Genomic DNA, 13,520 nt, shown 5'->3' with positions numbered 1-13,520 from the left:
GTCCCCCACGAGCGTTACACTCGTGGGAGAGGTGGCTCGTGGGGGCCGGCGGCGCTCCGTCCCCCACGAGCGTTAGCGTGAATGTCCACAAAAAGCACCCAAACCCTTTAACACATAGACATTCTCAGCATACTTTTATATAATTATATTAAACAATCTTTGTATGGCACAAATAAAAAGTTTTTTTTTTTTTTTTAATACTCTGTGAAAGATGTCTCTTCACCTAGAAGCTTTGAAAACCTAACTTCTACATGTTCACAGTCAAATGCAATTCTGAAATATTTACTGTGGTATGCTGTCCTTCAGCAGTGCTGCCGACATAATTATGCATATAATTTTGGTTTTACCCATATACACCGATGTGTTAGCACTGTACACTCGGTACTTGCCCCGAGTTTTGTCAAAACAAATTACAGGCATATTACTCAGTGGGTTTCGAACCCACGACCTTTGCAATTCTAGAGCAGTGTCTTACCAACTAGACTAGACCACAGAGGTTGCATGGTAGCTAGAGTAAGTTCGAATCCTACGAGTTTGCAGCGGGTACTGCAAATTATTTTTATGACTTGCATCAGGGATAAGGAATATTCTTTATTTTGCGGATATTCTTCATCACCGATACAAATTAAACATCATTAAATTATGCATATTGCATATCAGGGAGATATTCAGAATTTTTTTGAATTTCTTCTTAAGAACATAGAGAATTTTTTGCAGAGTCAGGGATTTTTGGCAGCTCTGCTTCCAGTATACGAACCATCATTCCAACACAGAAACTTGTTAAAGGTTTTTCGCATTGTGATAGCTGTTCAAAGGGAAAAGAATAAAGAAAAAAAAAGCCGTATTTTCCATAAAATACTGATAGATGGGAGAGAATGGAGAGAACTTTGATAGTCCCAATTCTCATTTAAATTAGATAAGTCTATCAAACTGAACACACACACACAAATCCTTTGTACAATGGACTGAAAAAAAAAAACAATCCACAATAATTAACACCCAACCATCCCACGCTTACCGCTAGAATGTTTATCCATGGCTGTCCCTCGATGAAGATTTTTTCATCAACATAGAGGGACAGCCATAACAACACTTGACAACGGCTCCGGCTTCTGCTAAACCCACCATTTGGCTACGGTTGTAGGTAACAGCACAGCCATAGCACCAGACGTCCAATTTTGGTGTTGTGGTTTTGAAATGAACTGACCAAAAGTGGGTCTGCTCGAGAGCCACAGAACTTTATCACACTGCAGCCATCTTTGTCTAGTCCCCCGTGTACACAACGACACTGATAGAGTTGAATTCCCAATTTATTAAAACAAAAAGGGGGGTTCAGACTATTTTCCCTTCCAGCCCCATTTTGGTTACTTTTGTTATGAATAAAAAAACAAGAAAACGAGGGCTGCGCCATGATCAAAGTCTATCACCGCTTTGAAATTACGCCTTCAGCTCGAGCTTCTTTACCCTGTTTGAAAGAAAACCCCAACGTTTTCAAAAAGTGCCTCTATATTCAAGGCGATAACCGAACAGAGATTGACCGGCCCTTTTCACCCTCCTGCCGGCCTTATACTATACTATCCCAGTCGAACGTGTCCTCTACGTCATCGTTTGGAAAGCTTGGGACCGTCTGTACATGAACTGTGGGGACCTGGTGTTGCCTGGGCGGCTGCATTGTGGTGTGATGGCGGGGGCTGACGGACATATGGTGAGGGGATAGACCAAGCGAGGCAGAGCTACTGTTGGGGCTGAGGAGGTTGGGCGAGCCCATGATAGAGGAGTGACCGGTTGTGGAGTTGGAGTAATTACTGTGTTGACTGCTGTTGAATCCACTCCCTGGAAATCAAATCACAGAAGAAGAAAGAAAAAAACGCCTTTAAAAAAATCCTCGGCTGAGTTACTGGGCCCTATTTCAGAAAGTTTGTAAGCACAAACAAAACCTGGCATTTTTGTTTTCCAGATTCCCTATGCTTTATAAGTGCTGTTCTTCTTTTGAATAGTCAGACAGTAAGAGTGTCAACTTTCCAAAAATGTACTTATTATTATCGACGAGATGTATGGTCCAAAAGTAGGAACATTTTTGGTTTAGTACAAGGGCTGACCTACAGATAAGAGGCTTATACACTTGGAAGAGGCTTATATAGACGTCTGAATTCATCGTAAAATTTCAGATTTTTTCCGAGGGCAAAAACAAATAGGGAATCAGACTTGAGTAGGAAGAATATCATGTATGTAGTATTAGTTGCGCCTGGGCGACTAGTGTCATAGATCAGCTATTAAATCATTAGGCGAGTCGCGACTACCCTTTTTTAACTACTCGGTTTACGTTCTGCCACGACTACTACACAAACAGTCGCGACTACATGCTTGGTGAACCAATTTTGTCGCTCACGACTATTCACGACAACATAATTTACTATACAAAGTACAATAAGACAACAGTGACACAATCCTTCAATCTTTTCAGCTTCAATCCTTCTATCCTTTCAACATTGCCACAAGGCATCCTGGGAATTAAAAATTAGTTGCGACTAGTGTCTAAGTCGCAACTATTTGTGGGCAGCAACTAGTCAAGTGGTAAATTGCTGTTGGTAGCTTACCTGATGCGGACGTAGCAGAGGTCCCACCCAGACTCAACCCAAGCAGGTTGGTGCTGTTTGACAGCAGACCCGTCTGCTGGAAGAACTGGTTGAGAGACGCGGCTAGGTCGGCAAACTGGGCAGGCTCCAGGGACCAGTTTTTGGAGTCCGCTTGCTTCATGCTCTCCATCAAACCTAGATGCCGAGGTGAAAACAAAAAAATGTCAATGAGGGGAGTATTCTGGCAACCCTGACGTCAAATTCAATGACTGAATTAATTTCCAAGAGCTTCATGCTCTCCAACAAACCCGATGCGGACGTGAAATGAACGCACAAAAAAACAAGTCGAATAGAGAGTGTTCTGGCAACCCTGACCCTGTGTTCTGACCCCCCAGCATCAAATTCATTGACTGAATGAATTTCCAAGAGCTACGCAACAAATTGCTTAGCAGATTTCTTTGGATTTTGGGCGACTTCTCTACTACCGCAGAGTAAATTTTCAAATTCAGAAGACATCTCAGTTCTGAAAAGTATTGTCCTGCTTTTTATTTACTACCGCGGCGGAATGGTAGGAAATCGGCCAGGACTACTACTTTCACTTTATGGGATCGAGGGGACTTCTCATTGTTAAATTTCACTACTGCGGATTGGGTTCTTAATTGGTCTCAACGTTTCGACTAGCTTGCTGTAATAGTCATCTTCAGGAGATGATCTCTCGTCCTAACAACTGAGAGAACTTTACCTTGGAATTGTGAGACGTCCACATCAGACCAGTTGGTCATTCTGACACTCTCCTTCAACAGGTCAAGATTCTGCAGCCAGTCCAGGTTGGAGCTATTCAAAGCCGATTGACCTGTCAAGGAAATTAACAAATACAAAAATAATAATAATACAATTCAACAATGAAAATGGTTTACAAGGTGTTGTGGCGCAATATGACACCTCTGGTAATTAAGTGTCAAAGACCAGTCTTCTCACTTGGTGTATCTCAACATACACAAAATAACAAACCTGTGAATATTTCAACTAAACTGGTTGTTGAAGTTGCGAGATAATGAATAATGAAAGTAAAAACACCCGTGTCACACAACGTTGTGTGCTTTCAGATGCTTGGTTTCGAGACCAAATCAAATTTGTGGAAAATTACTCCTTTCTTGATAACTACGTTACTTCAGAGGGAGCTGTTGTTACTCACAATGTTTTATACTATCAACAGTTCTCCATTACTCCTTACAAAGTATTGTTTTATTCTAATAATTATTTTGAGTAATTACCACTAGTGTCCACTGCCTTAATAAAAGACTATTAGTTTTGAGTGATGGGTTCCTTGCTACATTCTGTCTTAAATTTGAAAGGGCTTCTCTTATTTCTCGGGCCATGAGGAGCCGTTTAAAATACTCACCGAGATACTGCTGTGATTGTTGGAGCGGGTTTCCGTTGGGGGATCCGACCAGAGACTGCTGGGGGGAGACGCTTGCACTGTCCACCTGATGGAACTGGGCCAAAGGGCCATCTACACGGTACACAAGACCAACAAATTAGACTTGAGTTTCATGCGGCCGTCCACTAGAGCAACGGGGCTCAATTAACATTGAGCTGCTGGTGGCTCGTGGGGGCCAGCAGCGCTCCGTCTCCCACGAGCGTTACACTCGTCAGAGAGGTGGCTCGTGGGGGCCAGCGGCGCTCCGTCCCCCACGAGCGTTACGTGAAGACCCGGTCCGTTGTTAAAGTAGGGCCGATGGTACACAAGGCCAACAAATTAGACTTGAAATTCATGCGACCCTCCACTAGAGCAACAGGCAGGCCTGTATGCTTCATTTTTGAAAGGGCAAGGGCACCAAGGCATTTTCTTCTTGGTAAAGGGCTCCCTATGATGAAATTGCAAATTTGTACTGGAGCATTTCAAGGGCACCAAGGCAATGACCAGGGGACACGGAGGCAATCGCCTTCGTTGCCTCCGTGAAGTATCAGGCCTGAACGGGGCTCAATTAACATTGAACTGCTTACTGCAGAATTGTGTGTTAGAATACTGTGCCTCTACAGGGCGGTCGTCAGCGCTGAATTTTGCGGTAAAGCAACGTTGGGCACAGCAGGCGTTTTATCAAACACATTTACAATTGTGTAAGTCCACTTGTGCACGATTTCTTGTGTTAGCGGTGCACAACTTATGCAATAAATGCTGCTCAAGTGGACTTACCCAGTTGCGTAAAGGTTTCATGAAGTCTACGGCAGGTCTTTTGTCTCAGAACTTTTACTGGACCATAAAGTCACACAAGTTTCCGTCGAAACGCGAGGCCATTAGTATTAGTTTTTTTGCAGTTTTACCTAGTCATGATGTTTGGCCCTTTGTAAAAAGTAGGACAGACATGCAAGGCTGGCCTGCATGTATAATGGTATAGGCTTAATAAATATATATTTCATGACTTTTTGCCGACCTTTCTGAGGAAAAAAACTAACAAAAATAAGAATTCAGACTCAAATTCTACACAAATTTTAACAGCTTAATCGATTTTCACAAAAGAAACTCAAAACAAACTTTTTATTTTATTTTTTATGTTTTATATTTTTTATAGTAGGGACACTTACTCATGGAATTTTCAAATACTGATTTGTACAAGCTCCTGAAGGAGGCACTGAGGTCCTCAATGTTGGGATTTGACTCAAACAGCTTAGTTCCGATGTCTTGCCCGGCTGCCTGTTGCTGCTGTTGTTGCTGCTGCTGCAAAAGCTGAAGCTGTGTAGTAAACACAAACAGAAATTCAACCAATTAAAAGTAACAACAGTACGTACATTAATGCTGCGCCATGTCTTTCGTAGAGGACACAGAGGTCCAGTGGGGTATCAAGTCATGTTGGTTTACAAGGTGAGGGGGCACCAATGAGTAAAAAATAAAACCTGGGCAAGCCCCTTGGTCTCCTTACTAAGCTTGGGCGATATCACGATATTAATTTGGAAACGATTTCGATATCTGTTCGATTTGGTGTTAATCGAAATATCGATATATTGCGATATATCGAGATATATCGCGATATTGCAATATCCCGATGTATTTCCTAGCTGAGACATCTTGCACCCCATAGGTTTGGATTAAAACCAGAAGAATAGGTCATTATAACACCTCTCTTATGCTATGACTGTCTCTTCTACAACTTTCACTGGGAGTTTGAAGACTGATGATGTCAAATTTAATTAATCGTGATTATATCGAATATCGCGGTATATTGTCGGTGATATATCGTGAATAAAATAAATCGATATCGCCCAAGCTTACTCCTTACGAGAAATGTACTGGATTCTTTCAAATGCATTAAACATTACACGGGTCCTACGTCTTTATATATTATCCCATTCGAAGGACAACGCTATCGTGGCTATTAAAGTGTCTCGCTGAAGGACAAAAAAGCCGTTAACAGGACCCGAACCCACACTCTGACATCACTGGACATGCGGGAAGTGAACAGCTACACTAGCGCGTCTGTCAGTGTTGAAAAAAATGCCGACACGCGCGATCTAGCCGTAGCTGTGGCCGTCGTCACCATTTTGGACACAGCCTCAGATCAAAAACATGCTAAACAAAGAAAAAAGCATGCATCCCTTAGCAGAAATGGGTTACCGGCCAAACTACAGTGTAATGTGATGACCTGGTTCCCTGCCATTCTTGCTGAGAAGAAGAACAACATTTTGCGCTTGGTTGGAACTCTCGTTATAACAAATTTGACTTTACCGACTGCAAAATACTGCCGCAAACCCCTCCCTAACCGTCTATGCCCTTGTCTCTCAAAGTCGCCAAACCACTTACCTGGTGTTGGAGCACGGCAGCCTGGGGGATAATGTTAACCTGTGCTAGCGTAGGCGATACCATTCCAGTTAGGCTCGCTCCTGAGCTATGTAGACTATCATCCGGACTGTATGGTGAGGACTGATGGAGAGGAAATCACACAAAAAAAAAACAGGTGTTGTTTAAGCTTAGGTTTAGTACTAAATTCATTCATTTAATGGTTTATTAAAAATATATTCAATTCAATAGTTACATAAATAAAAATTTGCAGTAAAAAATTACATTAATAATTAAAATGGTCTTAAATCCTACACAGAAAAACTGTATTTATTCCCTAGGTGAAATATGTGTTTTAATAATAGTGGCTTCTCATATAGTGCGCAAATTATACCAGTCACTCAGTGTCGCTCAAGGCGCTTTAACATACAGTATTTTCCTGCAAGGGTACGTGGGACTACGTTTGAATTACGAGACACAATATGGAGACCGCAAACATAAGGACTCCGATGACAGATTGAGCCTAACTTTTCACAAGTTTGTTATTTTATATATAAGTTGTGATATATACGAAGTGTGGGCCTTTGGACAATACTGTTAACCGATGTTGTGTGATAGCTTTAAGGAAACACTATTTATTCAAATCCACTGTCCGGCAAAAACCTTGAACAGAAGGGACTGCCAGTTGGGTCGATATCTGTGGATGAAGTAACATGTACATGTACATGTACATGGAGCGTCTCGTTTGCTTCACCATAGAGTGACTAATTATCAGGTATACATGTATCAGGTAAATGAGCATGTGATATTTGACCTTCACAGCTCAAAGTGTCTTTCATTCACTGACCACTAGACCCTGACCGGACAGTTAATCAAAGCACAAGTCCCAGAACAAATACAAATAATTTGTTATTTCGATGTACATCTGTGTTTTGTACTGAAAGCAGAACCTGGTGTGCAATGTCCCAGATACTGACAATTCATGTTAAATATTAAGAAACAATTTCTCTGAGGGCTTCCCTTTCCTGCATGACTTACATGTGCAGACAAATAAACAGCCGAGTCAAAACTATAATGCAATACATTGGAAAACTGAATTTCTATACAGATTATAGTTTCTATTTCATCGTTCATATCCTCTACCACCGGCAACTTCGATGACCAATTGAGTCAAAATTTTCACAGATTTGTAATTGCAAGGGCTACATTTAAGGCACTGGACAACTTTTGGTAATAGTCACAGACCAGTTTCTCACTTGGTGTAAACCCAAAATATACATAAAATAACAAATCTGTGAAAATTTTGACTCAATTGGTCATCAAAGTTGCCGGTGGAAGAGGATATGAATGATGAAATAAAAACTATAATCTGTACAGAAATTCAGTTTTCCAATGTATTGTATTATATTTTTGACTCGGCTGTTTATTAGTGTCATAAAATAACAAATCTGTGAAAATTTTGACTTTAAAATTTTGACTTTAAAATTTTAAATGTAGCCCTTGCAATTACACAAAAACAATCAGCGGCGATAATGGCCTGAACTACGTGTTAGAGACCGAGTGTGCGATTATGACCCGAGTATACGATAATTAAGTGCTTGATCAAATCCGACAGTATCACTGGTGTAAACAGTCTTTCATATCACACCCACAAAATACATGTACTACCTCCATGATGTAAGTAAATGACAAAACAATTGCAGGTAGGTAGGTAAATTGTTCTTTTCTTTTCCTACAGGTCATTTTACCCAAACACGTTACAAGAAACAAAATATTCTTTTGGTAAGGCCAACTATCTATGCAGTCAATCATCACTTCCTTGTCCCAAATTTTGATGTCAGTATTAAGGGGCAAGCTAAGAATATGATACACCTAATTGTTCCCCCGTGAGAGACGCAGTCATAATCTTCATAAATGAAACTGACTTATTAGCCCTGCCAAATAGGAAACTTAATACCAGTTACTTATGAAACTGCCGAAAGGATCTTACTTGAGCCATTCAAGCAGCTTTCAATGCTCTTTTCTTGGAAAAAATGCACTGTTTCGCTTGATTTAAGACTCTCCCAATTGGTGACGATTTTCAACTGTGTTGAGGCACAACTGTACAAAGCGTTAAATGGATCGGTCGGGTTGGTCTTTGAAAAGCGTTTTAATTACGTTACTTCATGAAGCATATACAATGTAGTCTAGGCCTGCTGAGCATTGGAACTGCCCTGTAAGTTTCGACTCAACACAACACCAAAATGATTTTTTTAGACCAGAAAACAACTTTGCATGTTTTTTTTTAATTCTGTACACTTCCTTTCCAATACCCACCCATTCAATAAGGGATACATATACCCTTGAGGTGCAGAGGTCAGCAAAAGGTCATGGTTTTTAAAGGAACGCTACAGAGTGGGTAGGAAACAAAAGTCGTGATGATCACAGATTGACATAAAACTTACATGGTCTAATGATGATGATAAGTAGAAAACCTCCCCTGAAAATATTATTGTCTGAAATGTCATATTTGTTGAGAAACAAATAATCTTATTTTGTGTTTGGAGTTTATCGCTCAGTGAGCATTTTATTCAGTTTTCTTTTTGCACCAATGCCATGCAAAAATAGTTTATCGGTTTTTCTTACATAAAATGTGTACACAGCAATTGTTCTCTAAATTTCAGTTGCCCTGGTCTTGGCCTTGGCGCCCAGTCAAACCTTTCCTATAGACTTTAAGATTTTCCTACGCAAGTGCCCTCTACAAAATGAAAATGACTTTCAGGGCTAATACTTCACGGAGGCAACGAAGGCGATTGCCTCCGTGCCCCCCCGGTCAATGCCTTGGTGCCCCTGAAATGCTTCAGTAGAAATTTACAATTTCCTCATTAGGGTGCCCTTTACTATTTATAAGAGAAAATGCCTTGGTGCCCTTGAAGCATACAGGCCTGGGATTTGCCCTCTCAAAGATGAAATTCCAGGCCTGTAAATGAGACAAATTTCACGATGAAACTGAAATGACAAGAGAGTCTCAACTTACTCGATCGCTGTTCCTCCTTTTCCTTAGCTTCTGTCTCGTAGGGAGAGGATCGTCTTGGGGATTCTGATCTATAGCCCAGTAAGAACCCTGCCAAAGTGAACAACAATTATTAAGAAACATTATACGGAATATTACGACAATTTAAACCTAATTGGCACAGCCACAGTACATCATTTGCTACAAAGACACAACCATGGGCGGACTTGTTGTTGAAAAGGACAACAAATGAACAACAGATAAATGTTGACTAACTATTGACCCATTTCACCCGATGCCATCATCAGAAAAATCTTGAGGGCGCCATACTGGTGGGCAATTTCCCTGCGCGTTTTCATATATAACTCGATGCCGTGCGTTATGCAGTAAAGTGTACATTTTAGGCGACGCAGCGTTAATACACGTAAACCTAACTGCCCACCAACATGGTGAGCGTGGCATCAGTCGCCGCGTGTGACGCGCGTGCAAGGGGTCAATAAGCAGACTTTGTATTCAACAAACTCCACTCAATTCACACAGTGATTGTTAATTGATATCAAATAACATTGAGATAACTGCCAAGTCAGTGGTTTTCAGATGGTTGTTCATAAAATTGACACAAAAAGTTGTGCCAATGATTGTGGCTGTGCACTAATTATGCATTGTAACTATCTTGAAAGCACATACATGTATGGTCTTGTGTTTTTCCAACTTGTGTGATGAGCGTTACATTGTGTTTTATAGTACTCAGAATTTCCTGATCTTTTCATGTGCGATCAACAGCTTTTGCATTCTCAAAAAACAACAACACAACAATAACAAAGTAAAAACAAACACACAAACAAACAAACACCCCCACAAACAAACACCCACCCCAACAAACAAACACCCCAACAAACAAACACCCCAACAAAAAAACAGACAACCCAACAAAAAAAGGTTTCTACAAACACCCTAAATGTTTGACACATAATATTTCAAAGACTTGACGCTGGCAACTTTTTCTGTCGGAAATATGATTATGTCACTCAGTGATCGGGATGAACCGAGGAAAAGCAGGCCCACAGGAATTAACACTTCCCTGCCTGATCAATAAGTGTAGACGCTTCCTATAATTACATCATTAACAATGACCTTCACAGATAGCCCATACACGTGGCAATGTGCACACTCCACGAGGTCAACTCGGCATGGCTCCCCTAGTCTATGGAAATGGATGTGTATTTGGATCGCACCACTGGTTGGCGTGGTGCCAGACTCTGTGTTTTTTTCTTTCTTGATTTCCTTAATTCATTGAGGCATTTTCTCAAGTTATTAAACAAAAATCAAACCAATTATCTGGCCTTTGTGTTAATATTCTTTGGTAAAACAGAATCAAGGTGAAATATTGGGCATTCCAGTGAGCAGCAGAGCAAATGCCAGGGCAACAGAGAGAGTAAAGGACTTCAATTTCAAAGAGCCGCTTAAACACAAAAATCAGCTAAGGGAACCAAATTATGCTTACTAGAATAAGGTCACCAGCCAAAATGCCATGTCAATTATCATTTGTGACTGGTATCCTGCTCATATCAGCTAAGCAGAATTCAGAATCAGAATTGTTCAGTAATATTTTTCTACTCATATTACAAATAGATTCTGTTTTACCAAATAATATTAACACCAAGGCCAGATAATTGGTAATATTTTTTTTTTTAATCTTAACTTGAGAAAACTTGAATATTTTCTGCTTAATAAGCAGCTCTGTGAAATGGGGGGGGGGGGGGGGGGTACAAAGTGGAAATGTGATGATGAAGTCTGTTTACAGGGGGATTCAGAAGGATTTATGTCATTAGTCATATTGAGGTAAAAAAAAAAAAACAGGAGAATTAAGAGAGGTTTAGGCCCTCTTGAGTTTTTCACTTTATACTTCGGAAGGACAGTGTTGAAGCCAGGGTAGGCGGTGCTGGGCAGGTCTGCCCTGAACTAACAAAGTTCGCCCAGCACTCTAAGCAAATTACACTGTGCTACCGGCCCAGCACATCGTTCCAGATAGCTCCTTATCTAAACATGAATAACTTTGTTGAACCGCTCGCCCTTAATAGTTTAGAGCCCACCACTAAAATTTGTCTAGCTGGATTTAGGCTATGTGCAGGCAAACTGTCCTAGTCCGATACAAGGGGGTTTGATCAAGGAAGAACTACTTTATTAAACTACAATGCCCTTTTAGAAACAATGTTTCAAGATTGAGTACATGGTGTGATGTACTGTGTACATGAATGGTTATGTACTGTATGTGTGAAGAAAAAAATGTTTGCCTTCTGTAGCAATATCTTGGTCAACCTAAAGGTGCTGTAAACAACTTACTTTTCCTGGATCATCTTTCGATCTGGCAACCTTCATGAAACACTTGTTTAGCGACAAGTTATGTCTGATTGAGTTCTGAAACAAAACACACACTCAATGTTGTTCATTCTTTTTAAAATTTTGTTGGTTCTCTGCCTTTTGTTTATAAGATGCAAACCAGTTGATGATCATAAGACAAAAGATATTCAAGAACTGCGTCAGTGCATATCGAAAACACAATTATTAATGGGATTTGGGGAAAATAATTTAAGACTAATTTCTTGGTCAGTCATGGCTGTAAAAAAAGCAACCTTAAAATTCAGTATCTTTCCCTATTTGGTAAATAAATGTAAAGTTAAAAATATAGTTTCAAAATGACAGTTTGAGATTTTTCTACTTATTACAGGTTCAAATCAGGAACTTTTTGGTGAATCCATTGATCATCATTCATATTGACTGAATATTCTAGGACACGGTGTGGCATGCAGTACACTCACTCGTAATAATAATACATGTCATAATAATGTACATTTATAGGGCGCACATTATCCATTCAAAATGCTCAAGCAAGGCGCCAACCAACAAGAATGAAGAGGATTAACAAAGTGAAAACACGCACATGCGTTCAGAATGGTGTGAACTTTCAAGGGTAGGGTACGGTAGGGTGAGGGTTTGGGTTAGGATTTACAGGAAATTTGCGTAAACATTGTCACTGTCGACTTGTCTTGCTCTTGCCATCTGTCAAGTTGTCTCGGTTGTCTCAAAGTTAAAGTTGAGTTGTCTGAACCGTCGAGTTGTTGAATGGTCGAGCTGTCTCAACCGTTGAGTTGTCCAAACCGTCGAGTTGTCCAACGGAGGAGTTGTCAGACATCCCTGCTAGGATAACTTTCCGTATGGCGCCACCACCTTTTCACTCATTTTTACAAAAAGGGATATCTCATTGAGGTAAATTAGATACTATATTATTTCATATCGAATGAAAAAGTGGTGGCGCCATACGGAAAATTTTCCCCCTGCTAATCTACGCAAATGATTTTTTGTTTAACTCACTGAACTGAGTGAACTTCTGCTTTGAATTGACAATTGAATTTGATTTTGAATGAACTTCCTGAATAAATTAAAATGCTCTTTATGTTTACAATGTCACGATGTCATAATAACACGCATACCTTCCAACCACTTCCAGCATCTCTGTAGTATGGGAAATTATCACATATCCATTGATAAATTTCACTTAAAGTCATTCTCTTTTTAGGGGCACTGTTGATTGCGAACGTAATGAGATTAGCGTAACTGTATGGAGGTTTCCCGTCTTTCGCGGCTTGTTGTGAGTCGTCCCACGTCGCACTCGTGTCGTGTGGCGAACTGGGAGACTTCCTCATCGGTATAGTTCCTTTACTCTGATCTACAAGAGAGTTCCTTTCTTGCTGGTTCTTTCCGTGTATTCCACCACCGTTGAGAGCCCCTCCGACACTCAATCGAGGCAGCCAGTCCATCGCAGTTAAACTGCTTTCCAACAAACTCGATTCCGTCTCGGCCGCCATCTTGGTTGTTTCTGATCCTTAAAAAAAAAAAACCCAATCACACCAGCGCATAGATACACACACAGAACTGTGTGACCCACAACCTTTAAACTTCCGTTTCTGGAAAGTTTAAGCCTAAAATTAGCTGCATAAGTCACTTCGAAGGATTACAATCAACATTAATTTTAAATGTCAATTTCTCTGCCGGCTGGAAAATCTACGCCAAAGGAATTATTGATAAGCACTAGGTTGAATTGCAGCGGAAGCTGAGCCGATTTACAATTTCTGGGCATCATACCCCCCGCGTAGACTGCCATGGTAGCCGCTTCCTT

At 40.6% G+C, this 13,520-nt stretch overlaps 1 protein-coding gene across 1 annotated transcript; it reads right to left on the bottom strand.

The window, feature by feature from the left end:
• Positions 1–410: 410 nt before the first annotated feature.
• Positions 411–13,209, bottom strand: LOC117302626 (forkhead box protein J3-like). Its single transcript, XM_033786608.1, has 9 exons — positions 12,835–13,209; positions 11,687–11,761; positions 9,368–9,454; positions 6,376–6,495; positions 5,163–5,310; positions 3,979–4,089; positions 3,319–3,429; positions 2,598–2,771; positions 411–1,833 (listed from the first exon to the last, which is right to left on the bottom strand). The coding sequence occupies exons 1-9, from the start codon at positions 13,207–13,209 to the stop codon at positions 1,565–1,567; spliced, it is 1,470 nt and encodes a 489-aa protein (XP_033642499.1). The 3' UTR covers positions 411–1,564.
• Between the last annotated feature and the right edge of the window lie 311 nt (positions 13,210–13,520).

Source organism: Asterias rubens, chromosome 18 (assembly GCF_902459465.1).
Source record: "Asterias rubens chromosome 18, eAstRub1.3, whole genome shotgun sequence".
Classification (NCBI taxonomy): Eukaryota; Metazoa; Echinodermata; class Asteroidea; order Forcipulatida; family Asteriidae; genus Asterias; species Asterias rubens.
Note: the sequence above shows the minus strand (reverse complement) of the source record. Positions and strands in the feature narration are given on the sequence as shown.

What these genes read in the sequence shown, in the direction of transcription:
- LOC117302626 (XM_033786608.1), bottom strand. Translation starts at nt 13,209, where the DNA reads ATGGCGGCCGAGACGGAATCGAGTTTGTTGGAAAGCAGTTTAACTGCG. An exon ending in AGTATTTGAAAATTCCATGA is followed by an intron (nt 4,090 to 5,162) that starts GTAAGTGTCCCT and finishes TGTACCGTGTAG; the next exon opens with ATGGCCCTTTGGCCCAGTTC. An exon ending in ACAATCACAGCAGTATCTCG is followed by an intron (nt 3,430 to 3,978) that starts GTGAGTATTTTA and finishes TTTCCTTGACAG; the next exon opens with GTCAATCGGCTTTGAATAGC.